The sequence below is a fragment of the Microtus pennsylvanicus genome, chromosome 3, assembly GCF_037038515.1.
Source record: "Microtus pennsylvanicus isolate mMicPen1 chromosome 3, mMicPen1.hap1, whole genome shotgun sequence".
NCBI classification, from domain to species: domain Eukaryota; kingdom Metazoa; phylum Chordata; class Mammalia; order Rodentia; family Cricetidae; genus Microtus; species Microtus pennsylvanicus.
Window position 1 is genome coordinate 50,471,120 of NC_134581.1, and position 27,158 is coordinate 50,498,277.

General features: G+C 45.4%; 1 protein-coding gene across 3 annotated transcripts; it reads left to right on the top strand.

The window, feature by feature from the left end:
- Positions 1–75: 75 nt before the first annotated feature.
- Positions 76–25,768, top strand: Gcnt3 (glucosaminyl (N-acetyl) transferase 3, mucin type). 3 transcript variants are annotated; one of them, XM_075965343.1, is made up of 3 exons: positions 76–235; positions 22,157–22,338; positions 23,510–25,768. In XM_075965343.1, the coding sequence occupies exon 3, from the start codon at positions 23,564–23,566 to the stop codon at positions 24,875–24,877; it is 1,314 nt and encodes a 437-aa protein (XP_075821458.1). In that variant the 5' UTR covers positions 76–235; positions 22,157–22,338; positions 23,510–23,563; the 3' UTR covers positions 24,878–25,768. The 3 variants fall into 3 exon arrangements, with proteins under 3 accessions (XP_075821458.1, XP_075821459.1, XP_075821460.1); XM_075965344.1 differs by lacking the exon at positions 76–235 and adding an exon at positions 22,052–22,116 and having other exon boundaries at positions 22,264–22,338; XM_075965345.1 differs by lacking the exon at positions 76–235 and having other exon boundaries at positions 22,132–22,221.
- Positions 25,769–27,158: the final 1,390 nt, after the last annotated feature.

Sequence of the window (27,158 nt, forward strand, 5' to 3'; positions counted from 1 at the left end):
TTTCCTTTCCTTTATGTTTTTATGGCAGGGCTGAGAGGAAGAACTCTGCAGCAGCTGCAATTAGACGGTTGCTCTTATAATTTACTAGTTGACTGGGCCATGCCCTGGTTGTCTAGTTCTTGCCTATTGACCAAGAGGACACCATTAAGGCTGATATATTTGCTCAAGGCACCGAAGAGGAACAATTTAGTCTGTGCAGATCCTCAGCCGGGCCAAGGCTGTGGAGGAAGACACGGTAAACAAACAACAGGTGTCCTAGAAAGCTGTGGTGTTTTGAATAAGATGTCCCCATATATCTCAGGCATTTGTATACTTGGTGTCCAGTTGGCGACTGTTGGGGGAGAATTATGAGGTATGGTTTCACTGGAGGAAGTATGTCACTGAAGGTGGGCTTTGAGATTTCTAAAGACTTAGGCCATTCCCAATGTGCTTTCTGTGTGCGGTTTTGAGATGTGAGCCCTCAACTGTCCCTGCCACCATGTCTTTGCTTCTCCATCATGACTCTAATCCTCTGGAACCATAATTCAAATTATTAACTGCTTTCTTTTATAAGTAGCCTTGGGCATAGCGTTTTGTGACAGCAATAGGAATAAGGAAGGCAGAAGTCTAGAAACCAAATAAACAAATTGGCATCTTGAAGTAACTAAATGTAGGCTTTCTATGGCTTTTCTTCCTCAGCATATTACAAGTTAAAACCAATCCATTCCAAAGTTCTCATTGCCCAGAAGACAAGGCTTTCACCTGTCCAACATCAAGGAGTGTGTCTAAGGGTGAGCAACGTGAACAGGGATAGCTTCAGGCTGAGCTCCTTGAGATCCACTCGGGTCAATAGTCTTCATGCTGTATGCTATGCAGGGAGATGTTTCTCTTTATGGATCAAAATAAGACAAAAATGATTTGTGGCCATGGGAAAGTGGGTGAAGTTTTCTATTTCTCTGTCCTTCATGTGTGTTCCAAGGTTACAGATAAGTCCCTTTCTCACTGTCTTCCTCCTCCACCTTTCCCCTGCCCCTCTCAACTATTTTTAAAAGATTTATTTATTTATTGTGTGTGCTTGTATAGGATATGTGCAGGGGACACCTGCCTGTCACATCAGGTGTGTGGAAAGTGGAGGACAGCTATGAAGAGTCCATTCTCTCCTTCTACTGTGAGGTTCAAACTCATGTCATCACGTTTGGTGACAAATGCTTTATTTGCTAAGCTATCTCCCTGGCTTATGTCTGTCTGTCATATATCATATCATATCATCAATCTATCTACCTAGCTGCCTTTCTTTATTTCTTCTTTTCCTTTTTCTTTTTTCTTTTCCTTTCTTCCTTCCCACCCACCCATCTGTCCATCCATTTGTTCATCCATCTATATGTCTCCCTATCTCATCTATTTTTCTATCTATCTATCTATCTATCTATCTATCTATCTATCTATCTATCTATCTATCTATCTACCTATCTATCTATCTATCATTTAATTATCTACCTTTCTTCCTTTCTTTTTTTAACCCACCCATCTGTCCATTCATCCATAAATCCTCCATTCATCCATCTATCTGCCTGTCTCTCTATCTCATCTTTCTATCATCTATCTGTCTATCTATCTATCTATCTATCTATCTATCTATCTATCTATCTATCTATCTATCTATCTATCATCTATCATCATTCCATCCATCCATCCATCCATCCATCCATCCATCATTCTTAGGCAATGAACCTATACAAAGACACTCCGGGTAAGTTAAGAACACCAATATCATAGTTAGCTCCCGCTGTAAAGTTGACACAGTCCACAGTTATTTGAGGGAGTCTCGACTGGGGAATTACCCAGATCAAATTGGCTTGTATCCACATCTAAAAGGAGTTTTCTTGATTGATTGATATGGGAGGGCCCAGCTCTCCGTGGGTAGAGCCATCTCTGGGTAGGTGGGCCTAGGCTGTATAAAAATGCTAACTGAATGTGAACCTGGAAGCAAGCAAGTCAGGAAGCAGCATTCCTCCATAGCTTCTGCTGTAGTTTCTGCTTGAGTCCTGCTCTGATTCCCTCAGTGTGGACCTGGAACTATAATCTGAAACAAACCTATCCTTCTTCTCCTACATTACTTTTGGTCAAACTAAAAGAACCACCTAAAGTGATCCAGATTCTATAACATGCAATGGGGGTTCAGGGGCCAGGGATAGAAATCCTGAAACAGGATCCCGTTGCAGCTTTAAAAGGGCAGGTGCCTGAGATAAAGGTGCATGTTACCCAGAAGCCCCTAAGCTCTCCAGGTGGTAGGAGTCACTTGTCTTATTTCACCTAGATGCTATCATCTGTGGCTGTATATGGAAAATAAATGTTCTGCCAGGCTTTCCCTGTGTATATGGAGTCTTCTCGGGCCTGCTTGTCCATCCTGGTATTAGGTTTTCCTCTGGGAGCCCTCCCACTCAAGACTTTTCCAGGAAGGATGTTTCATGAAACACTCATTCTAAGCAGCAAACATCCCTGCCCCACACAAAGACATAAGCTCTTTAGCCAATAAAGACAGCCTTGGGGTTAGCCAGAGGATTACAGAAAGGCTTCCTCCCTCCCTGTTCTGCTTCCACAGATGCCCAGGTCTCTCCTCTCCTTTGCTCTGAAGGAAGAAATCCTTGCCTCTCCACATCAGCATCCTCTCTGACTTACAGCTTCCTCTCAAGAAAGATGGCTTTTCAAACTTGACCTTCCCCACCCAGAAAGGGATTTGACCTTCATTTTCCTAACTCCCAAGTAACTAGGAAGGATTCCAGAACAGAGGTTGCATCTTTACCACCAAATATAAGTAGTGCTTCTTCTGGGCACGGCTCTCTTCAGCAGCTCTTTAGCTAGTGAAAGATTCAGAAGAGCTGGTAAAGATGGGAGATTGTGGTTCCCTAGGCAGCCTAGAGGACATAACCCAAGTAACACAGGACAAGGGTAGGCTTCAGAGGCTTCGGGTCAGGAAAACTCATGTTAGCTGAAGGTTGACATACTTGGGAACGGGTTACCCTTGAGAAGTGTGGAGAAGGTAGCAGGCCCCCAGACCTTGGTAAGCCTCCAGGCCTTAGCACAACTGACTCCATGATGGAAGTTCCATTCAGGCCATAAAACTCAGCACATAGCCAGCACTACCCACTAAAGCAAAAACATTTAATCCATCAAACTCCATAGTTCTGGGAAAAGTAGCCCACCGGTCCAGCTTTGCTGAACATGTACAGTCCCTAGAACTGCAAGAAAGATGACATTCCCACCAGCTGATTTACGTACTGGGAGAGGCCATCACCAAGGAGTTGGTCATGAGTTTGTTAGACATGCCCATTGACTTCTAGCAGGAGGCTGTTTTCAAGGCTATTCCAAGTGCAACCAAATAGAAAATTCTGACTATGCTCCAGGTATTATTTATTTATTTAAGATTTCTGTCTCTTCCCCGCCACCACCTCCCATTTCCCTCCCCCTCCCTCGTCAGCCCAAAGAGCAATCAGGGTTCCCTGCCCTGTGGGAAGTCCAAGGACCACCCACCTCCATCCAGGTCTAGTAAGGTTGCTCCAGGTATTATTAAGACCCCCAAATCACACTGCTGATGTGAAGAGGAGATGATAGATAGATAGATGATAGATAGATGAGAGAGAGAGAGAGAGAGAGAGAGAGAGAGAGAGAGAGAGAGAGAGAGAGAGAGAGAGAAGAGAGTGAGAGGTTGAGTGAGTGAGCGAGCACAAGCAGGTTCTGGGCTGTTGGTACCTAAGAATGCATGGAAGCAGAAAGTAACCATACTCAGTGGCTAGAAAACTTTCCTCAGCAGCACTTGCCTTAGATAACAATAATGCTTCTTATTATAACCCAGGAGCACTGAGATGTGACGGGCGGTGTTGCACAAATTCTAATTGGTCTTAATAAAAACCCAGAGTCAGCTCTTGGGGTAAATGCTGAAAGATCTGAGAAGTAAAAGAGCCATCACTAGAGAGACCTTTTATCTCTACTGAATCCTCAGACCAAAGTGGGCAAGATCTTGTCTCCAAGAATCCTCAGACCTAATGCTCTGAGCTCCTGTCTCCTCCTGCCTTATATTTCTCTTTCTGTCCAGCCATATCACTCCTGACTCCATGTCCCTGGTACTGTAATTAAAGGTATGACACCCAAGTGTTGGGATCAAAGATATGATCTCTATTTATCTTTTAGACTGATTCAATCTTGTGTAACCCAGGGTGGCCTTGAACTCACAGAGATCCATCTGCCTCTATCTCCTGAGTGCTGGGATTTAAAGGTATGTACCACCACTGCTTGGCCACTATGGCTAACTAGTGCAGCTAGCTCCACACTTTGATCATCAGGTAAGCTTTAGTTGTTAGAGCACAAACAAAATATCACATTTTCCCCTTTTTGTCTAAAATAAAAAAGACTATAACTAATAAAAGAAAAATGTATACAGTAGGTACAGTAACTATATATAATATATACATGCAATAAATATATCAATGTTTAGTCCATTTGCATTTGACAAATTCAGAGAAAATACTCCATTATCTATCCTATCTTAGTTCAAAGTCTTGTACCCAATCCACTTTCTATAACTTGCGTTACCATCCCAAGCTACCTTTTGATATCTCTCAATCTTATACACTTTACACCTCTTTAGTGAGTTTCTTTTCTGGGTCTGATAAACAAAGAAAACTTTAACTATCTAGTCTTTAACTCCCTCAGAGACCCAAGAAGGAAATAATATTAACTGAGTAAGCAGGAAGTGCAAACAAGTGACTTCTAAAAAATGTGAGAAATCATTGTCTGGACAGTCACCCAAGGTTCCTCTGCAATTTGGGGGCATCCATCTTTGGCTTAAAAGCATAGAATATTTGACAGACTTGTCTATGAAGCAGAATTTTTAAAGGACTGTCGTGCCTTGTCTTGGCAAGATTTGGCAGTCACTCTCTTTTGTGTCCTGCTTGTCCAATTAGGACAGCATGCTGTCGGCAGTCAAGGCAAGGGCCCTTTCTTTCCCAGTGGTTTACTGTTGCTACAAAGAAAGTAAACCCATGTGGTGTTTTTTCAATGTCCATCATCTTCTCTGAAGTAAATTGGTGCTGCCAGGAACAAACATGTCTCACTGTCATTAAAAAAAAAGAAGAAGAAGAAGAACCTATGTTATTTTAACATCTTAAATGCCATATTCTCTTTATCTCTGTAGTGTTTGAAGATGACCTATCTAAAATATATCTCTGTTTGACCTTGAAAACATACCTAGTATGACTACAAGTTTAATTGTAATAGTTGACTAATTACTAACCTGCATTTTCTTATTATCCTAAGCAGTTGGTAATAATAACTATCAAGTAGTAGAAATTTGCATTACATTGTTAAAGAGCTGTATAGGTACAATACCTTGAACAAGATTAGAAATGTATGTACAATATGTTCTAACAAAATCATCTTAAATTTGTATCAACATACAAAAATCCATATCAATGTAAAATACTTAAAACTAGTAATTGCTTTTCTGGTTTAAAAATAGATTCAATAATCTACCTTTTAATCCTATTTTTATATCACCCCTATTTCTTTTTAGAGTGGATTCAATAATCTATTCTTATATCCTATCATATCTCTATCCCAGTATTCCTTTTAAAATCAAGAACTTTAATCTAAACTCCTTTGTTCAGCTTTTTTTTTTTTTGGCCATTACCAATAACAACTTGTAACCAACCCCCCTAAATGATGACAAATATCCATAACCTATTGAATGACCAAAAACCAGATGCTCCACCTCTTGGGAATGTGAGTCTTGTGTTCTTAAATTTACTTCCTGCTGTCTGGGGGTGAAGGCATCTTTAAGGGATTCTGTAAAGAAAAATTTGGTGTAATGTTCAAGTCCTTGGAGAGGTAACTGTATCATTTGTTGTCTAGTCTCTGCATAATGGGAAAGTGCACGTTTAATGGATGCCAGCGCTCCTGGGTGGTTCTCCAGGAAAACACGGAGAGGAGGGAAGGAGAACCGAAAAAGACCATGTGTTCAGTCTCTGGGGGGAGCAGTTTAAATAGCCTGTGGGAGTGGTCTTGACCCTCCCTGGGGAGGGCTTTCTCAGAAGTAGAGTTTGGACTGAGGCAACTCCCAGGGAAGGGGGCTCGAAATGGAGCTTTCCACCCAACATTCCAAAATGGATGCCAGGAGCTGGGGTGAAGCCCCCAACCAAACACAAACAACTACAGGGGATGACCTTTCCCCACTTCCCAAGTGCTGGGATTACAGGCAGGTCACCATATCCAGCTGGTGTTTTACCATAGTTTCTAGGGCTCTAAAAGAAGACATCTCTACAACCCAAGAATATTCTTTTTTAAAAATTTTCATGTGTGTGTGTGTGTGTGTGTGAATGTGTGTGTACTTGTGTGCATAGTTTAGACTGGGACCCTATTGGGTCTGGGTCTCATAGGCATACACACACCCACATACCTTATAACAATGCTTTGGAAACCTAGTTCCTTCACCTGCGTGTATATGCATGCACACCCTTCTCTAAACAATGCACCTAACAATCTCAGAACCTCCTCTACCCCAACAGGCATTCAATTATACGTACTTCCATCTCTGAAAAACAGTATAAGTTTCTCTGTCCTTGGTAACAATAAAATTTAGTCATTTTCCATTCAAAAGTATAAAGAACAGGCAGGCTGATCTGGCATAAAATGGTTTTTCTGCATACGCAGTGAGGCAAAACCATGTCTTCTAAGTCACCTTTTAGGGAGTATTCCCTATTTACCATCTTAGGCCTATGATGATTATGTGTGTGAATGATTAAAATCAAATGCATTATGGGAAGGAACATGCCCGGTAGAAAAAGTGAATATATTATTTAATATGTCAATCAAAATAGAAGCTGTTCCCACTATGGCCCTTAGCAACCAGCCCCCCCTCTTCCTTTAGACCCCATAAAAGGAGATCCCCGGTTATAGCCTGGAGCCCTTGAACATTCTTACTCACATGACCCCTTTCAATCTTGAGAGAGTACTCCTCTGTCATCTGTATTATCATTTATAACGTTATCTTGCTTCTTTCACCAATCTGTGTGAAACTTTATTTGGTGTAGGAGGTCTTTCTGTCTATGTGTTGCTTTCATTGGTTAATGAATAAAGAAACCGCCTTGGCCTATTGATAGGGCAGAACTTGGTAGGCAGGGAAAACTAAACTGAATGCTGGGAGGAAGAAGGGCAGAGTCAGGAGACACCATGGATCCGCTGCCAGAGTAAGTCATGCTGCCAAAACTTAGCCGGTAAGCCACTGACACGTGGCAATACACAGATTAATAGAAATGGGTTAAACTAAGATGTAAGAGTTAGCCAATAAGAAGTTAAAACTAATGGGCCAAGCAGTGTTTTAAATAATACAGTTTCTGTGTGGTTATTTCGGGGCTAAGTTAGCCAGGCGGCCAGGACGAACAAGAAGGCCCTCTCCCTCCAACACTTATTTTCAATTCTTCTGCTAAGAGGCTGCAGTAGTTTGAATGAAAATGGCCCCAATAGGCCCACTGGGAGTGGCACTATTAGGAGATATGGCCTTGTTGAAGGAAGTGTGTCACTGGTGGTGGACCTCAAAGGTTTCAGAAGACCAAGCCAGGCCCACTGCCACACTCTCCTCCTGCTGCCTGCTGATCCAAATGTAGAACTCCCAGCTACTCTCCTGTACCATGTCTGGCTGTGGGAAGCCATTCTTCCTACCACGATGACAACGGACTAAACCTCTCCACTGGAAGCCGGCCCCAATGAATGTGTTCATTTATAAAAACTGCCGTGGCCATGGTGTCATGGCGATAAAACAGAAGCCAAGAACCTAGAAACACCCAACTAACTTGTAGGAGCCAGTTGTTTCCTTCTACCACACGGAGTCTGGGGATCTAGCTCAGGTTGTCAGGCTTGGCAGCAAGATCTTTTGCCCACTGAGCCATCTCACTGGCCCCCAGAGGTGGTCTTTCCTAGTCCCTTAGGGTTGCTTGAGAGACATCTCAGCAGTTAAGACCACCTGCTTGCTGGTCTTGCAAGTACTCAAGCTTGGTTCCCAGCACCCACACCAGGCAGCTCACAAGCACTTGTAACTTCAGCTACAATCAGGCACCCTTTTTCAGCCTTCTCAGGCATCTATGCTCACATGCACATATCTATACACAGACACATAATTAAAAAGAAAGGTATAAAAAAAATCCCTGAAGGATAATTGATTGCCCAGGGCTTGGCTTCTCAGTCATTACACTAGTGGAATTTTTTATACTGGAAAATTCTTCGTTGTCAGGGCTGTCCCCTTTGTTGTGTGATGTTTAGTATCATCCACGGGGGCCACTCACTAGATAACCCCTCCAGTCCCCAGTTGGGACGCAAAATGTCTCCGTCTCATGTACTTAGGGAGGTGCAGTTGCCCACGTGGGAAGCCACTGACCTTGGAAGACATGCTTTTGTATGACTTGGTATTTGCTGTTAGTTTTGACTAACACGGAGGCTCGCACTTAGTAAAATTCCATGTTAACTTCTAAATCTTGTTTGCTAGGGAAGCAAATGGTTTCCGCCCAGCGGAAGAGATTTCACCAGATAGCGTTGCCTTTGTGTCACCCTGTGGGAGGTTTATCAGTTTGGGATCTGACCTAGGAACTTTCCTATAACTGTCCACAGACATCCAGTTTCTCAGCATGCTTTGAAACCAGTCCTACCAGCTAACTACTTGTTTCATTCCTTAGTAAGTTGAGTCAGCCTTTGGCATGCCCAGTGTAAATATGCAGGAAGTCATAGTTTTAACTTTGGGGAAAGTCACAGTTTACAAGTGTCTTTTTATTTCTGGCTGGGCACTGATCTCAAGGCCCGGCAGTGCTTTCCCACAAGTCCTCCTTTCCCAGCCCTCCCCCTTCCCATCCTCACTCAGGATGGCTCACTCTTTCATGCCCACGCTGATTAGGGCACTAGCTCCCCAGGCGACCTCTCGGTTCTGGTCCTTCACATTTTCTTTCTCTGAGGTCACGTAAGGATTCTAAAACTGTGGCTGGAACAAAGATGTGGGACAGCAGGATCAAAGTGTGAGAAGAAGGAAGCAGTCCCTCCAGCTCACAGGCAGAAGTTTGGTTTTGCACATGGAGGGAGTGGAAATCTTGAACGAGCTCAGCAGTTTTCTTTCTACAGACCCTAAGGCTGGACCTTTCATGGCCTTGCAGACGCCATGAGAGCGATCTAGCCTTGCGCTTTATCCCCAGTCCGAGAATGCAGGTTTTCAGAGGTGACCAATCACACTTGGCAGGCAGAGGGGTCTCCTGGAGTGACACTGGGCTTAAAGCCTGGATATTACCTGGTTCCTTATTCGTTTCCTTTTGGGAAGTACACAATAAGCAAGATTCTCATTAACAGGCCTGAAGAAAGGGGTGCCAACAGCTAGGGGCTTTCTGACTCCAGTCAACATCCTGCAGGGCAGCCCCCCATTGCTCGACCCCAGGCTCCTTCCTGCTTCCCGCTTGGAAAGCTTTGGCTCTTTTGTTCCTGCGGCTGGTTTTTCCCAGTACTCCCATCCTTAATCCTGTTTGCCCTTCACTTGTGTTTCTGCTTCCCTCCCTTCCCTCTGACCTCCCAGTCACACTCTGTCTTCCTTTATTAACAGTACTGCCTAGCTTTTCTCCTCTTTCTCTTCCTCCTCCTTTCCCCTCTCCTTTATTATTCTCCCACAGAGAACAAACAAGCAAGTTAATCCTTAATTAAAAACTTCCACCCAACTTATGTCATAACAGCTCAGTACTTGCTTTGTGCCATTCACTTCTGGAGTGATTACGCAGGTCACAGTAAGTTTGTGTCAGCCTTGCTGCGAGCAGGAACATAGAGCCCAAAGAATATCTTGCTTAAATAACATACAAGGTGCTGTTTAAGTTTGGTCAAGATAAACTAGTTCCTAATGAGGAAATAAAATCTTTTATGTCAATTAAGACAGGTTTGTTTGCTTTCTTTGCTATGGGCAGGGTTATACGTCCCCCACTAGGTCCCTGGTGGCAGATGTCTCTTCTCTTCTTCCTCCAGGTGGGTCCTGGGGATTAAACTTAAGCCAAGCTCCCTTGCTCATTCTCCTTTGAGATAGGCCCTCCAGCTATAGTTCAAACTCCCCTGGAACTTGCTGTCTGGCCCAGGCTGGCCTAGAAATAACAGCAATCCTGATACAGCCTCCCAAATGCAGGGGCTGTAGTGCAAGTTGCCACATTTTGATCTTTCTTTCTACAGAGTCAGGCAGGGCACAGCCCAAGACCACTGGGGGAGGGAGAGACAACAAGATGCCTCCAAACTGACCTGTAGGCAGCAGGTGAAGTTTACGGACAGAACACTTAGAGGCCCTGGATTTGATCCCCAGTCTCTCTCTCTCTCTCTCTCTCTCTCTCTCTCTCTCTCTCTCTCTCTCTCTCTCTCTCTCTCTCTCTCTCTCTTTCTCTGACAAACACACACACACACACACACACACACTCTGTTATACAATTCAACCTTTATTGGTAGAGTCAGAAGCCCTGGAAAGAGACAGCCTATAGCCTAGGAAACGCCGGCAGGGCCACCAGTGGAAATACAACCTACCCTGGGGCTCAGAGGAGGCAGACTGGTCCAAAATGAGGGTCAGTATTGAGAAAGAGCCTGGCTACTTCTGGAAACTGACAAAAGGCAGTAGTACCCATGGGGGCAAAGAAAGGAAGGGTGGCTTTGAGGGTGAGGGAGTGTGACTAGGCCTGCAGTCTGGTGGTCCTTTCCCCACTCTACCTGGCTGCCATCTGCTTCCCTGTCAGGTACGGACCTCCTTTTGCCTGGATGCCCTTCAGGATCTCCAGTTCCCCATGGAGGTCACCTGGTTACAGGAATTCTTGGTCCTTTTGATACTCCCCACACCATTCTGGTTTGACTGTGAACTGTGCCCCTCCTCGCCTCTGCACGTGTCTCAACAGCTGGCAGAAGTGTTCTGAAGTGGTCCTCCAGGGGCTGGCCTGAAAGGTGTTATCTACCTCTGGTTCTGACCTGGGTTCTTCTGGGATCCACCGAGATGCGAACAAGTGGTGCCCAAGCTCCCACCACCACAGGTGGAGCCAACCCAGCCGCCATGCCTTCCTGTCCAAGTCAGTTACAGTTTGCAAACTGGAAGCCTAAACAAATGTCTGTCACAGAGGTAAGAAAAGTCACCAATACACATATGCCCCCAAATTGTTTGTTCATCGCTCCTTGCCTCTCTGCCTGCCGCCACTCTGCGGCATGTTTATCACCACATTCCTGCAAGCCATAAATAAGTAAGGTGACCAATGCAGGAAGAGTGTCCTGAGCTGCCCAGGGGCCATGACCAGAGCTCTAGCTTCCCACCATGGTCACATGTCAGTTGACTCTCCAGAGGTTCCTGAGAGGCCCGCAGCAGGGACTGTGGCTCCAAGGTCAGGCTCACAGCTCCTGATCTGAAGCTATAGTACTTGAAGGCAAGTTGGAGACAAAATCTCTAATGGGTAATATGGATTGTCAGCCTGACACGATGTAGGATCATCAAGAGGACAAATGTCTAGGCACATCCGTGAAAGGGATTTTAGATGAAGCTAAATGCGTTGGGAAGACTCATCCTAAATGTGGGGGACACCATCCCATGCGCTAGAGTCCTGAACGGAATAAAAGAGGAAGTGAGCTGAGCGCCATCTCTCTGCTTCCTGGTCACGGATATAACGTGACTGACTGCCTCCCGCTCCACTGCCATACCCCCTACAGTGATGGGCTGTACCCTTGAACTGGTGGCCCAAACAACCCTTCCTTCCTTAGGTTACTTTTGTTAGGTATTTTGTGTCAGCATCGAGAAAAGAAACTAACGAAAGGACCTTGGCCAGTGTGCGTGACCTCTCCCCCAGCACAAGTCCACCCTGTACCTCCTTGACAGGTGTGTAGAGGATGAGAGAGGGGGCCAGTTCTTCCCGTTCCCCGCTCCCCGCTCCCCTTCCCTCTGCACCCCACCCAGACATTCCAAGATTGTCCTGTGTGGACCCGAGGCCAGGCTTTGTTTATCCTCACTATAAGAGCACACCTGCCATAACTACAGCCTGTCCAGGGACCGGGAGGGTTCCGTGATGGTGCCTCGCAGGCTGGACCCATGACCCCAGAGAACGCTAGAAATACCGCTTTCATTGGCTACTGAAAAGATTGTATGTGTGTGCGCACGCGCGTGTATGTGTGCATGTGAGTGTGCATATGTGTGTGAGCATGTGTGCATGTGAGTGTGTGACTGTGTGTGTGACTGTGTGTGTGACTGTGTGAGAGTGTGTGTATGTGTGTGAGTGTGTGTGTGCATGTGTGTGTGCATGTGTGTGACTGTGTGTGCGCATGTGTGTGTGTGACTGTGTGTGTGCATGTGTGTGTGACTGTGTGTGAGTGTGTATGTGTGTGAGTGTGTGTGCATGTGTGTGTGCGCATGTGTGTGCATGTGTGTGAATGTGTGTGCATATGTGACTGTGTGTGCATGTGTGTGACTGTGTGTGCATGTGTGTGACTGTGTGTGTGTGCATGTGTGTGACTGTGTGTGTGCATGTGTGTGACCATGCATGTGTGAGTGTGTGTGCATGTGTGTGTGAGTGTGTGTGCATGTGTGTGACTGTGTGTGTGTGACTGTGTGTGTGTGTATGGTGCAGCACACATGTGTTCAGCTGTGTGCATGCACATGAAGGACAGAGGGAGACAATAGTGCCTTCCTCTATCACTCTCTGCCCTTTATCTTTAAGACACGTTCTCTCATTGAACCAGACGCTCACCGTTTTGGCTGGATTGGGTGACCAGTGAATTCCCAGGACTACCCGCCTCTGACTCACAATAGTAGGGTTGCAGGAACACACGGCCATGCTTGGCTTTTCCATGTGGGACTTGAACTAAAGTCTTCCTGTCTGCATAGCAATCTGAGCCATCTCCCCAGCTCATTAGCAGAATTTTATTATAATAATTAAAAAAATGAAAACAGGACTAAAGTGTACTGTATATTATTTCATTTAATGTATTTTTCTCTGTCCATGTAATAGTTGGCACAGCGGTCAGTTTTGTTCAACGAAGATGATGTTGTGTGTGTGTGTGTGTGTGTGTGTGTGTGTGTGTGTGTGTGTGTACACATGCTTCTGCCATGGTGCCTGTGTGGAGGTCAGAGGACAGCTTTCCGGGATCAGTTCTCTGCTTCAGTCATGTGTGCCCCAGGGGTCAAGCTCAGGCAAGCCTCTTTACCACTGAGCCATCTTGCCCTCCCTGCACTTATTTTATCACATATCCCTTCACTCTTCACCTCTGGGCTTCCGTCCTACCCGGTGCACATCTCTGCACACATGGCATTGCGATGATCTGTTTCCAAGTGTTTCTGCTTTGCAAGAAAGACTCCGAGCTCCTTTGGGACAAGGACTGTCTTCATCAGCCTTTTAGCTCTGCCAAACTTGTCAGCTTCCTCCACAAGTAGCACTACAGGCCACGGGTGTGGACAAAGGGACGGAGCAGGGATCCACAGTCCCCATCACCTGCTGTTGCTTCTGTTCAGAAGGTTGCTTCCCCAGAGAAGTCAACTTCATGTCAGTATTAACAAGGCTTCAAATCCCATTTCAGGAGATTTCCGAAAATGCTGGTTCAGAACCAGGCATTGAGGTGCACACCTGTGGTCCCTGTACTCAGAAGTAAAGAAGGAGGGTGGAACATTCTAGGGTAGCCTCAGCTACAAAGAGAAAGAGAGAGAGACCCTGTCTTTTAAAGTCTGTTAAGTAGGGAGGTGGTGGAGGGCTTAGGAGGTGGCACATGCCTTTAATCCCAGCACTCAGGAGACAGAGGCAGGTGGATCTCGGTGAGTTTGAGGCCAGCCTGATCTACAGTGGGTGTTCCAGGACAGCCAAGGCTACACAGAGAAACCCTGTCTCGAAAAACAAAACAAAACAAAAGTCTGTTAAACAAAGTGGATCCCTTAAATGTTGCGTTAGTTACAATTAGTTTGGCTCCAAGTTTTTGAAGAATGGCTTGCTTCAGGGAGCCTCCGTCTCTGAATTCCTAGAGCTCCCAACAAGCTACGCTTCTAGGACTTAAAATGTTGCTTATTCTCCCAGGGTGCTGACGCAGCTGCCCAAGACAGTCAAGGCAAATCCACCAACACCAAGTTCTTGGTCTCTAGTGGGGAAGGCAAAACAGGGTCACAAGGTCACTGCCCTTGGGAAGCCCCTGAGAGTACGAGGAGGGGTACGAGAGGGCAGGAAGAGCGTGACTGTAGCGGCCACCGGATACGGTGCAAGAACAACAGGCACTGCTGGGAAGGGTGCAGAGCAGCATGGGAGGAAGATGGAGAGGAGAAAACAAGGCCCTTTGTGACCCAGGAAACACGTGGCCCTGGACAAGAACACAGCAAGAAGGAGCTGGTTGGATCGTGCCACCCAAAACCACTCTCTTGCTTCCCTGGCTCCTCTTGTGTGCACTTAGAGATGAACACGCGCTTCCTGTTTCACCCTAGGCGTGGCCTGTTAGGAGTGGAGAGAGTTGAGTGCCTACAGAGGGTGGAGGGTGGGGCAGAAGCCAGGCGCCCTTGATGTTGAGTAAAGGGCAACTGGGCATGCTCTTTTTAATTTTTTTTCTTTTTTTAAAAAAATGTTATGTGTACGGTATTTTGTCTCAATATATGTCTGTGCACCATTTGTGTGCAGTGCCCAAAGAGGGCAGAAGAGGACGCTGGATCCCCATAGCTGGAGTTATACAGCCAATTTGGGAGCTGTTATGGGGATACTGGGAATCGATCCTAGGTCCCCTGAAAGATCAGCCAGCGCTCTCAACCACTGAGCTAGGACTTTTACATCTTGCCTTTCCACCTAAAACAAAGTAGATCTCACTGGGTCTCTTACGTACTTCTCTGGCTAGGGATTCTGCCCTGAGACATTATGATCTGAGCTCAAAGCATCTCCTTCATCATCCTTCCCCTCTTGAAAATTCCAGCTCCAGTATAATCAGCAACACCCTAACTTGGTTTTGCCGCTTCTCTGGCTTGGGGTACTGCCTCTCTGAGTCACAGTCTCCTCTGTAAAGACAAGCGCAATTCCCCTTGCTACTATGACCCTTGACCCTCAGGACCCACCCTGCAAACATCCGTTTTGTTCGGAAAAGCCTCAGAATTCTATTGCCTATGACTAAGTTCTGAGAGGGAACAGAAGGAAACAAGGACCGTGACCCTGAAACTCACATCTGGCCCACATAAATGCTGTTATAACAAAATAAATATAAAGTTCAATTGCTGATATATAAATCCAGTGCCAACTGCTTAGATCCTGGTGCCTAGGCCCTTCTTGGCTGCTGTTCTGTTGGTATTGTGGTGTCTCCTAAGTCCCTAAGGAGCTTAGCACTAAACCTCACTGTCTTTCTGGATCCCCCATAATGCTCCTGGCCCATTGGCCCTGCGTCTTACAACTGGAACTTGAACTCTCATGGAAATAGACTGATGAAATACATCACACGTGGATTCAAAGCCATTTCCCTGACACACAGACTGAATTGAGGAAGGAGAGGTAAGAGTTTGGAGTCTGACTAGGAAGAGTCTCAAAAAACAGCCCCAGGCTAGGCGTGGTGGCTCACGCCTTTAATCCCAGAAGGCAGGTCTCTGTGAGTCAGGTCAGCCTGGTCCACAGAGAGAGATCCAGGATAGCCAAGGCTACACAGAGAAACTATGTCTTGAAAAACCAAACCAACAACAATAACCAGGACCAGAGTGGCAATCCAGTGGGGAACTTAGCCCCTGCCCTTACACTCAGCACACGCAGCTTCCATTTCAGACACTCTAGAGCGGTAAGTGCCATCGTATTTTTGAAAAGATCCTAAGTCCCTTCATGTCATTCTGGACCTTAAAAGACGCCCTCCAGGCTCATTTAGCTCTATTATCAATCCTCAGGGGGGTAAAGGACCCCAGTGAGAGGCCCCATCTTTAAGGTATGGCTTTTGCCTTGAGATGTGCCTGGGATTCCAGCTGGGACTGGCCCTTTTTCCTCTGTGCCAGTGACTCTATCTCCACGACAGAGTCAACATGAAATTAAAATGTGGGATTCACTGGCTATCTTTCTTCATGTCTTTCCAAGCCCTGCAGCCATCCTGGCCCTCATCTTCCTGGGCCCCTTTTCACATAGCCTGTCCCCCCTCCTACGCCGGCTGCTGCAGTCAGTTGCAGCTCATCTCGATCTCATTCTCTCTGAGGCTGTGACGTCAATAGCGTATATCGGGCTTTCTTTCCGGTGTAGGGAGGTGAATTCTGGGTCTTTTCCCTCACCATCACAACTTCCAGTACTATAGCTTGGTCTAGAGTGGTGGTTCTTCCAAATGCCGTGTCTCTTTAATACAGTTCCTCATAGTGGGGTGATCCTCACGCTAAAACTACTTTTGTTGCTATGTCATAACTGTAATTTTGCTGTTGCTCTGGATCATAACATAAATATCTGATATTCAGGATATCTGATTATTTGACCCCCCGTGAAAGGGCTGGTTGAATCCCAGAGGTATTGCAACCCATAGGTTGAGAACCACCGGTCTCAACTCACAAATGCTGCCTGTACCCTTCTTGACTAATTCTATGCTTAAATTTGGTCTTTGTGGGCTGACACTGAAGCCAGTTTACTGATAAAGAAGGGGTTGCCAGTGTCAGGCTTCCTCTACCAAGCTCTTGACACGTGTTATCTTTACAGCAGGGGCTGGAGAGATGGCTCAGTGGTTAGAGCGTACACTTACAGAGGAACCAAGTTCAGTTCCCAGCAGCCACGTCAGGTATCTTAGAACAACCTGTAACTCCCACTGCAGAGGAGTGATTCTAACACCCTCCCCTGGCTTCTCAGGGCACTTGCACCCACATGAGAGTGCACACACACACACACACACACACAGACATGCGTACATACACTTAATTACAGAAAAAAAATCTTTAGGGGATGGAGAGATGACTCCGCAGTTAAAAGCACACAGTGCTCTGGCTGAAGTCCTGAGTTCAGCTTCCGGCACTCAGGCTTGGGAACTCACCACTGCCTGAAACTCAGCTCCGGGGTGACTCTGACACCCTCTTTTGACTTCCTTGGGCACTTACACTCAACTACACACCCCTAACACATGCACACATAGAAAAGAAAATCTAAAAAAAAAATAAGTCATAACAACAAGGCTAAAATTCAGATGTTAGTACCTGCTGTAGGGAGCTGTCACCAGAGCACAGGCATTTCCTGCAGGCAGAGAGCAGCAGAACGCTTCAGACCCAGCCTCTTCAGCCAAGGCCTACACTTATTTTAACTACTCTGCACGTGGGGCCATTAAGATGCAGATTATTTCTACAAAATATACCCAAAACTGGCTAACAAGATTCTCACATACATTTTACAAACAAGGATACCTTTTTAAGAATAAATTATGTCCCCTTTATTGACTCTATAATGCAAGTTTTTATGGGAGAGAAGGAACTAGAGGAGACTGACTATCGGAGAAAAAAACATCTACACAGATATTGGAGAGATTTTTCTAGACTTGGATTTTGGAGCCAGATGTTTATGTTTTAGTATTTTTTGCCCCAGAGATTTCCACAGGCCAACAGTAGAACATCGTGAGAATAAAGACCCCAGAAGCTGGAAGAAGACAGACCTCAGAGAACCAGGCCAGTGATAGGAGGGGCACTGGGAGCCCTACACACCTCTGTAGCTTCTGGTGGGTTTCCATCACCAGTCATAAAGTGCAAGGAGACCAGAAAAAGCAAACATACATATGTTCCCTGCATCTAAAGTAGTGGAGATGTACAATTTATCGTCTCAGATGAGGTGAGTATCTCCAGACCTTTTTTTATGATGCTGGCGGCAGGTCAGAAGTCAGTCTGGTTTGCCAGTAGCAGCTTGGCAGCTTCTGCCAGTAGGAGGCGCTGAACCAGCCGGACCGGAGGAGGGACTTCCGGTTCTCTTCCTAGTTCCTGTTTCTGTGAGCATCACCATGTCAACGCCTGCTGACCTCTTAGAGCCCGTTCGTTTTATTTTTGTGCCTGAACTATGACCAGTTCACAGGAACGACCCCCGCTGCCTCTAAGAGGTCTGGATCTCAGTCTAGGGTCCCTGAGCTTAGACAGCAACCTCAGCTCTAGCTGAGCAATGGCCCCTTTCTCGGAGGTCTGAGTTTAAGCTTCTAGGAGCTCTCTATCCAAATTTCAGTTTTGGCAAATTTCCGTTTCTTGATTTCTCCAGCCAAGGAGTGGTAAGGCAGTCGCTACTTCCAATGGCGCCTGCCTGAATATCACCCCCATATTCGTTATTACTTTAAACCTAGATCCTTTGGGGTTGGGGGTACTGGTGATCGAACCCAGAACTTCACATATGCCATGCAAGCACTCCACCGCAGATCTGTACTCCCCGCGTCCTAGATAAATTCCTTACATTCAGTTGTTTTCTTCGGATATTTGCCAGGGAACCTTTGTTAGGGGTAGCTGGGGGTGGGGCAAATGTCAGCAGTTCGGAGATGTCGCCCACCCTTTATTGCAAAAACCACATCTGAGGTGCTCAGTGGAACCCAACATCCCATAGTGTGACCCGTTCTCCAGACTGTGAGCAGCACTGCTGTCAGATGCCATAGTGATGGAGATCTGCTCTGGGTGGCTGTGGGTAGTTCTGTGACCTACAGGTTCCTACGGCCACCACAGGCACACATAAGGGACTTCTGACTTTGAACAAATAGTATTTTCAAATTACTGAGCATTGTGCGAGGTAGAGAGTTTTATTATGACAATTCATGTATATATAATGTATTTTGATCCCATTCATGTATTACTCCATGTTTCCCCCCACATTCTCTTTCCCCTTCCATATCCTTATAGCCCCTTGTCACAATCATAAACCCCTGTTCTGCAGCCCCTCCCCGTGCCCGAGTACACAGACTAAACATGCTGTACCCAACTCTTTTTCTGTTCATCTATCGATAGGCATCTAGGTGGATCCCTTATGTTGGCTGTTGTAAACTGTGCTACAATAAACATGAGTCTGCAAGTATCTCCATGGTAAGCTGACTTGGGTACCTTCGGGTGGATACTCAGAAATGGTATAACTAGGTCACATAGAGGTTCCATTTTATTCTTTTGAGAAATCAGCATACTCATTCCCATAGTGGCTGGACTAATTCCCACTATGAATGTACAAGGGATCACCATCCCTACCAACATTTGCCTTTTTGTTTTTTAAATAGCTATCTATGCTGACTGGAGTAAGATTGAATCTCAAAAGACTTGCAGTTCTCTGATAGCTAAGGAATGGCTACATTTTCTCATGCATTTATTGGCTATTTGTGTTTCTTAATTAAAAATTGTTAAGTTCATTTGCCCATTTGTTGATTGAATTATTTATTGCTGAATTTCTTTTTAAAGATTTATTTTATTTTTAAAGATTTATTTATATATTATGTATAGTGTTCTGCCTGCACGTATGCCTGCAGGCCAGAACAGGGCGCCATATCTCATTATAGATGGTTGTGAATCATGATGTGGTTGCTGGGAATTGAACTCAGGACTTCTGGAATAGCACCCAGTGCTATCTCTGCAACCCCTTTAAAGTTTTATTTTTCTTTTATGTATATGTGTGTGTTTGTGTGAGTGTAAGTCATGTAAGTACAGGTACCCTTGGAGGCCAGAAGAAGGCAGTGGATCCCGTGGAGCTGAAGTTACAAGCAGCTGTGGGTGCTGGAATCCAAACCAAACTCTGGTCCTCTTCAGGAGTAGCAAGTAGTCTTAACAACTGAGCCAACTTTCCAGACCCCACGAAGAAGCTTTTTAATGTAATCCTGTTTGTCAGTTTCTGGTCTTATTTCCAAAACCTTGAAGCGGTGCTCTTGTGTTTTCCCCTAGTAGTTCCAAAGTTTCAGGTCTTGCAGGAAGGCATCTGACCTGCTTTGAGATGGGGTGGGTTTTGCACAGGAGGTGGCTTTTGCACAGGGGGATGGTATTTGCACAGTGCTGCTTGTGAAAGAGGTTGTCTTCTCTGCAGTGCATGTGTTTGGCCCCTTTATCAAGAATCAGATTATAATTTTAGTGTTGTTTTTATTGTTTGTTTTGTTTTGTTTTGAGACAGGGTCTCTCTATCTAGCCCTGATTGTACTGGGACTTGCTATGTAGACCAAGCTGGTCCACCTGCCTCCGCCTCCAGTGCTCTGGAGTGATCACACCCAGATCAATGTAGATTTATTTTTAAGTCTTCTGTTCTCTTGCTTTGTGTGTCTGTTTTCATGCTAGGAGCATGCTAGGTTTGTCACAATGCTCTGTAGTGTTCTTTGAAGCCGTGTACTCGAGACTTCTAGTACAGCTTTCTATTCCTCACTGTGGAATTGCTTTGGCTATTTGGAGTATTCTGTATTTCTATATAAATTTTAGAGCTCTCCCCCATTTCTCTTTAGGATTCCATTCAGGTTTAGATGAAGATTTCAAAGAATTTGTAGATCATTTTTCTAAAGAGCCATTTTGTCGATATTCTGCTAAACATGTGAAGTGTTTCTATTTCCAAGTGTCTTTCTTTCTTCAGTGTTAGGTCTCAGTCAGCCCATATGTAGGCGTCAGCCTATCCTGTGTCTAGAATTGAGCACAAGCTGGATGGACTACAGAAGAATTCCTGATGGTTAGTTAAAAAGCCAGCATCCCTCAGAAACTTGTGAAGCCTGATTCAAATCTGCCAACGGGAGTCTTTCCCCTTACTTCTGCAGAAAGGACATACCGTGGTTGCATATCCAAGCCCATGCTGGCTTCCAGGCTCTAGGTCACTGTTCACAAGGACGTGTTATATATTCTCTTCTCATTTCCCCAGGCTTCCCTCCTCTTTAAAAAGGAACAAGATTTTCTCTTCTGCCCTGCTATTCACCTTTCTCTACAAAAAGTCCGTTAGTTTTTCTTAGCTCTGAATTCTTCCAAATGTATCTAGTTATTTTCTTTGCCATGGCCATGTCCAGACTGCTTTCTTTTCTCTCTGCTCTGGATTTTGGAGGTTTTCTCTTATGTACACTAAAAAGCCTTCCCCTTAACCACACCATGGAGCTGTCATGGCAGCAGTTTTTCTTCTCCCTTCCTTCCTTCCTCCCTCCCTCCCTTTCTTTCTTGCTTCCTTTTTAAAAAAGAAGTAATTCTATTTTAAAAATTTATTAACTTATTTCTACTTTTATGTGCATTGGTGTTTTGCCTGCATGTATGTGTGAGGGAGGGTGTTGGACTCTGGAGTTACAGTCAGCTGTGAGCTGCCATGTGGGTGCTGGGAATTGAACCTGGGTCCTCTGGAAGAGCAGTCAGTGCTCTTAATGACTGAGCCATCTCTCCAGCCTATCTGCAGTTTCTTAACTGTGCCCTCTCGCATACATCTGGTGCTGAAACCCTAGCATCTCTCTCTCTCTCTCTCTCTCTCTCTCTCTCTCTCTCTCTCTCTCTCTCTTCCTCTCCCCCTCCCCCTCCCCCTCTCTCCCTTTCCCCTCCCCATGCTGGCCTTGCACTCATAGAGCTCCATGGCTTCTGCCTCCTGCACTGATTTGTTTGTTTTTGAGGCTGTTATGATTGGTACTGGCTTCCTTTGCACAATGAGTTGTTGGTGCATAGAAAAGCCCCTGATTTGTTGTTGATTTTGTTGTGAGTTTCAGGTCTTGAATGTGTAGGGGGGCATCACTTGAAAACAGGAAATTTGATTTCTTTTTTAATTTGTATCTTTTTATTTCTTCCTCTTGACTAAGCAGGAACTGTTTTCAAGGGTGAACTGGTTTTCGTGTGTGCGTGTGTGTGTGTGTGTGTGTGTGTGTGTGTGTGTGTGTAAAATAAGAAAAAAAAGTCTTTGTATATTTTTAGTGTCTTTGCCTCCTGAGATGTTGCAGGCACACGAAAAGTGACATTTTTACTTCCAAATCAAAGAAGCCTGGTACATCTGTGTGTTGGGTGGGAGAGAAAAGGGCTGGCAGTTCTTGCATTGGTGAATAGTGTCAGGGCAGGCATGCATTGGCAGAAACTGGGCTCTTCCGGCTGAAATATTTTCTTGCTTTCTCAGATGCAGCCAGGTTGTTTTCCCCTTCACCTTCTTCACCTCCCAGAATGATTCGTGCTTGAGAATACAGACCTGAATGGTTTACCTAAGTTCACTCCCATTTCTGAAATCAGGAAGTCCAAAGGTGAGTGACAGAAGCACCTGGTGCTCTCTCCTTCACATAGGTTTAAGAGGAGGCTGGATGCGCTCTTTGGATGTCTGGTGAACATCAGCAAATACATACTGGAAGGTAAGGAGGGAAGGGTTGTATTGTTAATATTTATCTACACAGAACCAAACTAACCTCCAGTCCATAGACTCACAGCGTTGGAGAATGCTCTCCTGAGCAGCCAAGAAGCTAGAAAAGGTGGGTGTCCTTCATTTCTTTCTTCCTAAATCTTACCCTAAAAAGTTATTACTGAAGAGGATACAATCTTATGTTCACAAAGAGAGGAGACAGAGGAGAATAACCTGCTGGAAGGATGTGTTATATTTTCAATTTTTTTGAGATTTTCTTCCCTTGTAAGTCTGGTTTTCTTTGGTGATATTCAATACCTTGTGTTGTATTTAAAAGGCAAGTATGGTTTGTGCAATAAGCATTAGGCTCAGAGAGAGAAAGACTCAGGAAGGCAGAGTGGAGGGATCTCTCTAGTCTTTTAACCTGTGATATTTGCTAGATACTCGGTTTCTGTTTTTCTGTCATAAAATAAGCCCAGTGATTTAGTTGGTTGTGAAGATTAAATGGGACAGTGTAAATCTCGTTCACAGACAACAGTAAATGATCTGTGTGCACAATCATGCTCACGTCTGTGGAGAGATATATTTAAACCTGATGTAGAATTTGACTGACTGCTGTTAATGTTTGGATAACATTGAGTTGCTTTATATCTCCCCCACCCCACTGCCTTTTTCAAGACAGGGTCTCTTTATGTATCCCAGGCTAGTCTGAAATTCATTATGTAGATAGGCTGGCCTCAAACTCAGAAATCTGCCTGCCTCTGTCTCTTGAGTGCTAGGATTAAAGGTGTGTGCTGCCTTGTCCGACTATTTAATAGTATCTGAGTATTGAATGCTAAAGGGTGAGGGGAGTCTTAACACAGAGATTAACAAACAGAAGCAAGGGTTGCCTTTTCAAGAGACTTGATTCTAGAACCTGATGATAGAGTCAATTTCACATTTGTTTCCAAGCTCAGAAATTCTAGACCCCAGATAAAATTTCTCACTACGGCTTCAAGGGTTGGGAAGAAGGAAAAGGGATGAAGGGTGGGGACTTCCTCCAGCTAATTGCACCTTTAACTCAGAGGGCCTGGCTCTGGCTTCCCTCTCCCCAGAGGTAAGGGTAGAGCGGGTTCTGGTGGCAGTCTGGCTTTTTTAGGGCTATTCTAAGTCTCCCTCAGCAAACGTGGTGGGTGGGATCCTTGCCTGATCTTTGCTAAGCTGTTTCTCCAGAGAAGCAATCTCTTCTGCCACCAGTTTGTTGAACATTGCTGGGAAGATGTTTAGTTAGTTTTTAATCAGACGTTCTTTGTTCTGTTCAGCGAGTCCTCCGACCTCCTCTGCTGGGCAAGGCTGGACGGTCCCCCCCTGCCAAGATGATCTCATGTAGGAAGCTCTGTTGGCGCTATCATGTGTGGACCCTGGGCTGCTACATGCTGCTGGCCGTCATTGCTCTGAAACTGTCCCTCAGACTGAAGTGTGACTTTGATGTCGTGGATCTTAACTCGAAGGAATTTCAAAGCCAGCACTGCAGGGACTTCCTGTACAAGACCCTGAAGCTGCCAGCAAAGAGGTCCATCAACTGTTCCGGGGTCACTCGAGGGGAGCAGAAAGCAGTGATCCAGGCTTTGCTGAATAACCTGGAGATGAAGAAGAAGCGGCAGCCCTTCACCGAGGCCGACTACCTTAGCATGACAGCAGACTGTGAGCAATTCAAGACCAAAAGGAAATTCATACAGTTCTCGCTGAGTAAAGAAGAGGCCGACTTCCCCATCGCCTATTCCATGGTGGTTCATGAGAAGATCGAGAACTTTGAAAGGCTGCTGCGCGCGGTGTACACCCCTCAAAATATATACTGTGTCCACGTGGATCAGAAGTCCCCAGAAACTTTCAAGCAGGCAGTCAGGGCCATTGTGTCATGCTTCCCAAATGTCTTTTTAGCTAGCAAGCTGGTGTCAGTGGTCTATGCTTCCTGGTCCAGGGTGCAGGCTGACCTGAACTGCATGGAAGACTTAGTCCAGAGCTCCGTGCCATGGAAATACCTCCTGAACACCTGTGGGACAGACTTTCCCATCAAGACCAATGCTGAGATGGTCCAGGCCCTCAAGCTATTGAATGGGCAGAACAGTATGGAGTCAGAGGTACCACCACCACATAAAAGGTTTCGCTGGGAATATCACTATGAGGTAAAAGACACATTGTACAATACCGGCAAGAGAAAAACCCCTCCGCCTTATAACATAACCATGTTTACTGGAAATGCCTACATGGTGGCTTCTCGAGACTTCATTGAACATGTATTAAACAACACCAAAGCCCAACAACTAATCGAATGGGCAAAAGACACCTACAGTCCTGATGAGCACCTTTGGGCCACCCTCCAGCGTGCCTCCTGGATGCCTGGATCAGCTCCCTTGCACCCCAAATTTGACCTCTCAGATATGAGAGCTATTGCAAGGCTAACCAAGTGGCAGGACCACGAGGGAGACATCGAGGATGGGGCGCCGTACACACCTTGTTCAGGAGTCCACCAGCGGGCTGTCTGTATTTATGGGTCTGGGGACCTGCACTGGATACTTCAGAACCATCACCTCTTGGCCAACAAGTTTGACCCAAAGGTGGATGATAATGTTCTTCAGTGTTTAGAGGAATATTTACGTCACAAAGCCATCTATGGGACTGAACTGTGAGACAGACTGCAAGACAATTGCTGCCTGTATGGTGGGAAAATGCCAGGACTTACTGGGGCAAGGTGGGGGAGGCACCTGGAGCCCTGGACTCCATTGCCCGATAGAGTGAGGGGGCTGCTATTGGAGCCTGGGTAAGTAGATCTCTGCCCACTGTGAGCTGCTGCTGGCGAATGTGGCTCTTCTCCAGCCATATTCTCCCCAAGAGCCCCTCTTCGGCTTGCTTCCTCAGAACCAGAACAAGAACTACTGTTATTTGGGAGAATAAGATAGGAACACGTGGCCAGGGACTCTAGATTTTGGGTGGAGGTTTCCTGTGAGACTCTCTCCTGAGACTGAAATATTCCTGGGGTTTTTCATGGGAAGGGAACTTTAGTGGAAAGAGCCCTCTCCTTTTGTACTGTTAACTTAAAATAAATAGTATCCAAACCAAAAAGTCCCATCCCTACAGTGTTATCTGTGAATCCAGAAACAATCTAAATGGGTGAGACTTTTCTCACCCATGTTGAGGACGGTCTCTAGCGGCCGGCAGGAACGTCTCCACGGCAAGCCGTGTAGATGGCAAACTGAATCACAGAGCTCTCATTATAGAAAGCCTTCCTAATTTTGTTTACATTGGCACATCCTGACTTTTCCATAAGGGGAAGAACAGAGTGATTAACTTGCTCGACCACTATTGTCTTTAGGAGAAACGCATGGTAGCGTCACAGCCAAGGCTTACCACCCTGTACCTGCAGCCTTTTCGCTGGAGCACGTTTTGGTGGGGGAGAGGCTGCCCTGTTAATGATTAGGCTGGGAAGTGAAAGTAAGCTCTGTCTTGCTAAACCAAGATGCCTGAGTGTTCTGTGCTTAAACCTCGTGAATCAAAGCTGCTTTGTTTCATGACGGGAGCATCAGGCTCACTGTGTGCCACTCTGTCGGTCATGCATTTCCTTGTGGGGGACACAGGAACGTGTGTAAATATACATGTATAAATGCTGAAGTATGTAAATTTACAGGCATACACTCCCCTGTGCAACCTCTTCCTCTCTGAAGACCCAGCGTTATTCTAGTTTGTAATGACCAAGGGGCACTAAAAACGATAGGCAGAACCTTTGACTATGGTGTAGCTGACTTTCTGTGTAGCTGTCCCAGAAGAGGTATTCATGTACAAGTTAACTCGTGACATTTGAATGAGGCTCTCGTCAATATGTTACGATGGTAACTTGTCTGTTTATAACAAGTCTTGATCCAGTTAAGGCTTTCTCTCCTCAACCAGCGTTTACTATAGCCCACATCTCTTAACAGTTAGTGTGTGACTGGAATTTCTTTTCTTCTTTTGGTTTTGAGGCAGGGTTTGTCCACACAGTCCTGGTGTCCCGGAACTAGCTCTGTAGTCTAGGCTGGCCTTGAGATCCACCTGCCTCTCGCTCCCCAGTGCTGGAAGGGATGCATCACCATGCTGGTGGAATTTTCTATTTCAAAGTGAGCAATCAATTTCCTTAAAAAAAAAAAAGATTGACTTCCCTGGGTAATGGGTATTGTCACTACAAACTTAGCCAACACTGTAATATTGAGTCCTTTGCCTCTTGCTCCCAGCCTTACCTCAAAGGTGACTGGTGGGTGGTTACAGGCTTGGTGAAATCTGTTGTCAGCAGTGATATTCCTGGCCCTCCCCGGAGGAGGAAGGAAGAGGGGCTGTAGCCCTGTGGGATGTGTGTAGGAACACCTCACAGAAGACACACGTCTTCATGGCCAAGATTCTCTAAAAGCTTTCATATAACTGAGCTGTAGCTTTTCATAGAAATTTATTCAAGTTATTGGTCTGTGGACTTGTCAATTCCGGGGGAACAAGTTTCTAGAATTTTCCAGGATTAAAATTTTCTCTAGAAAATGGATGAGTTAAGTGGATGGAAATACGATTTTTGTTTGTTTTGTTTTGTTTGTTTGATGAGGTCATCAAACCAGAAGAAGCAAACTTCACCTTGCCTAGTGGACTTTCAAGGTCATATGGGAAAGCCAGCACATCTGTTCATTTTTCCTTTTTGAGTCTTATCTGTTTCTTTAACCTTTCTCCGGAAAGAAAAAGCCTCGTAAATGAATTGAGCTATTATGCTTGTGCCAACTTCCAAGGCTTACATTCCCTCCCCACTCCGATTGTTTGGTTATCACTGAGCTATATTCTAATAACTGGGTCTTTGTTGCATGTGCCTGCTCATTGCATTTGTTCTTGGTTTAATGAAACTTTACTGAGAGAAGAAAAAGCAGTTGCTAACTTTGGGGCATATAGTTTAGTTGGAGGTAA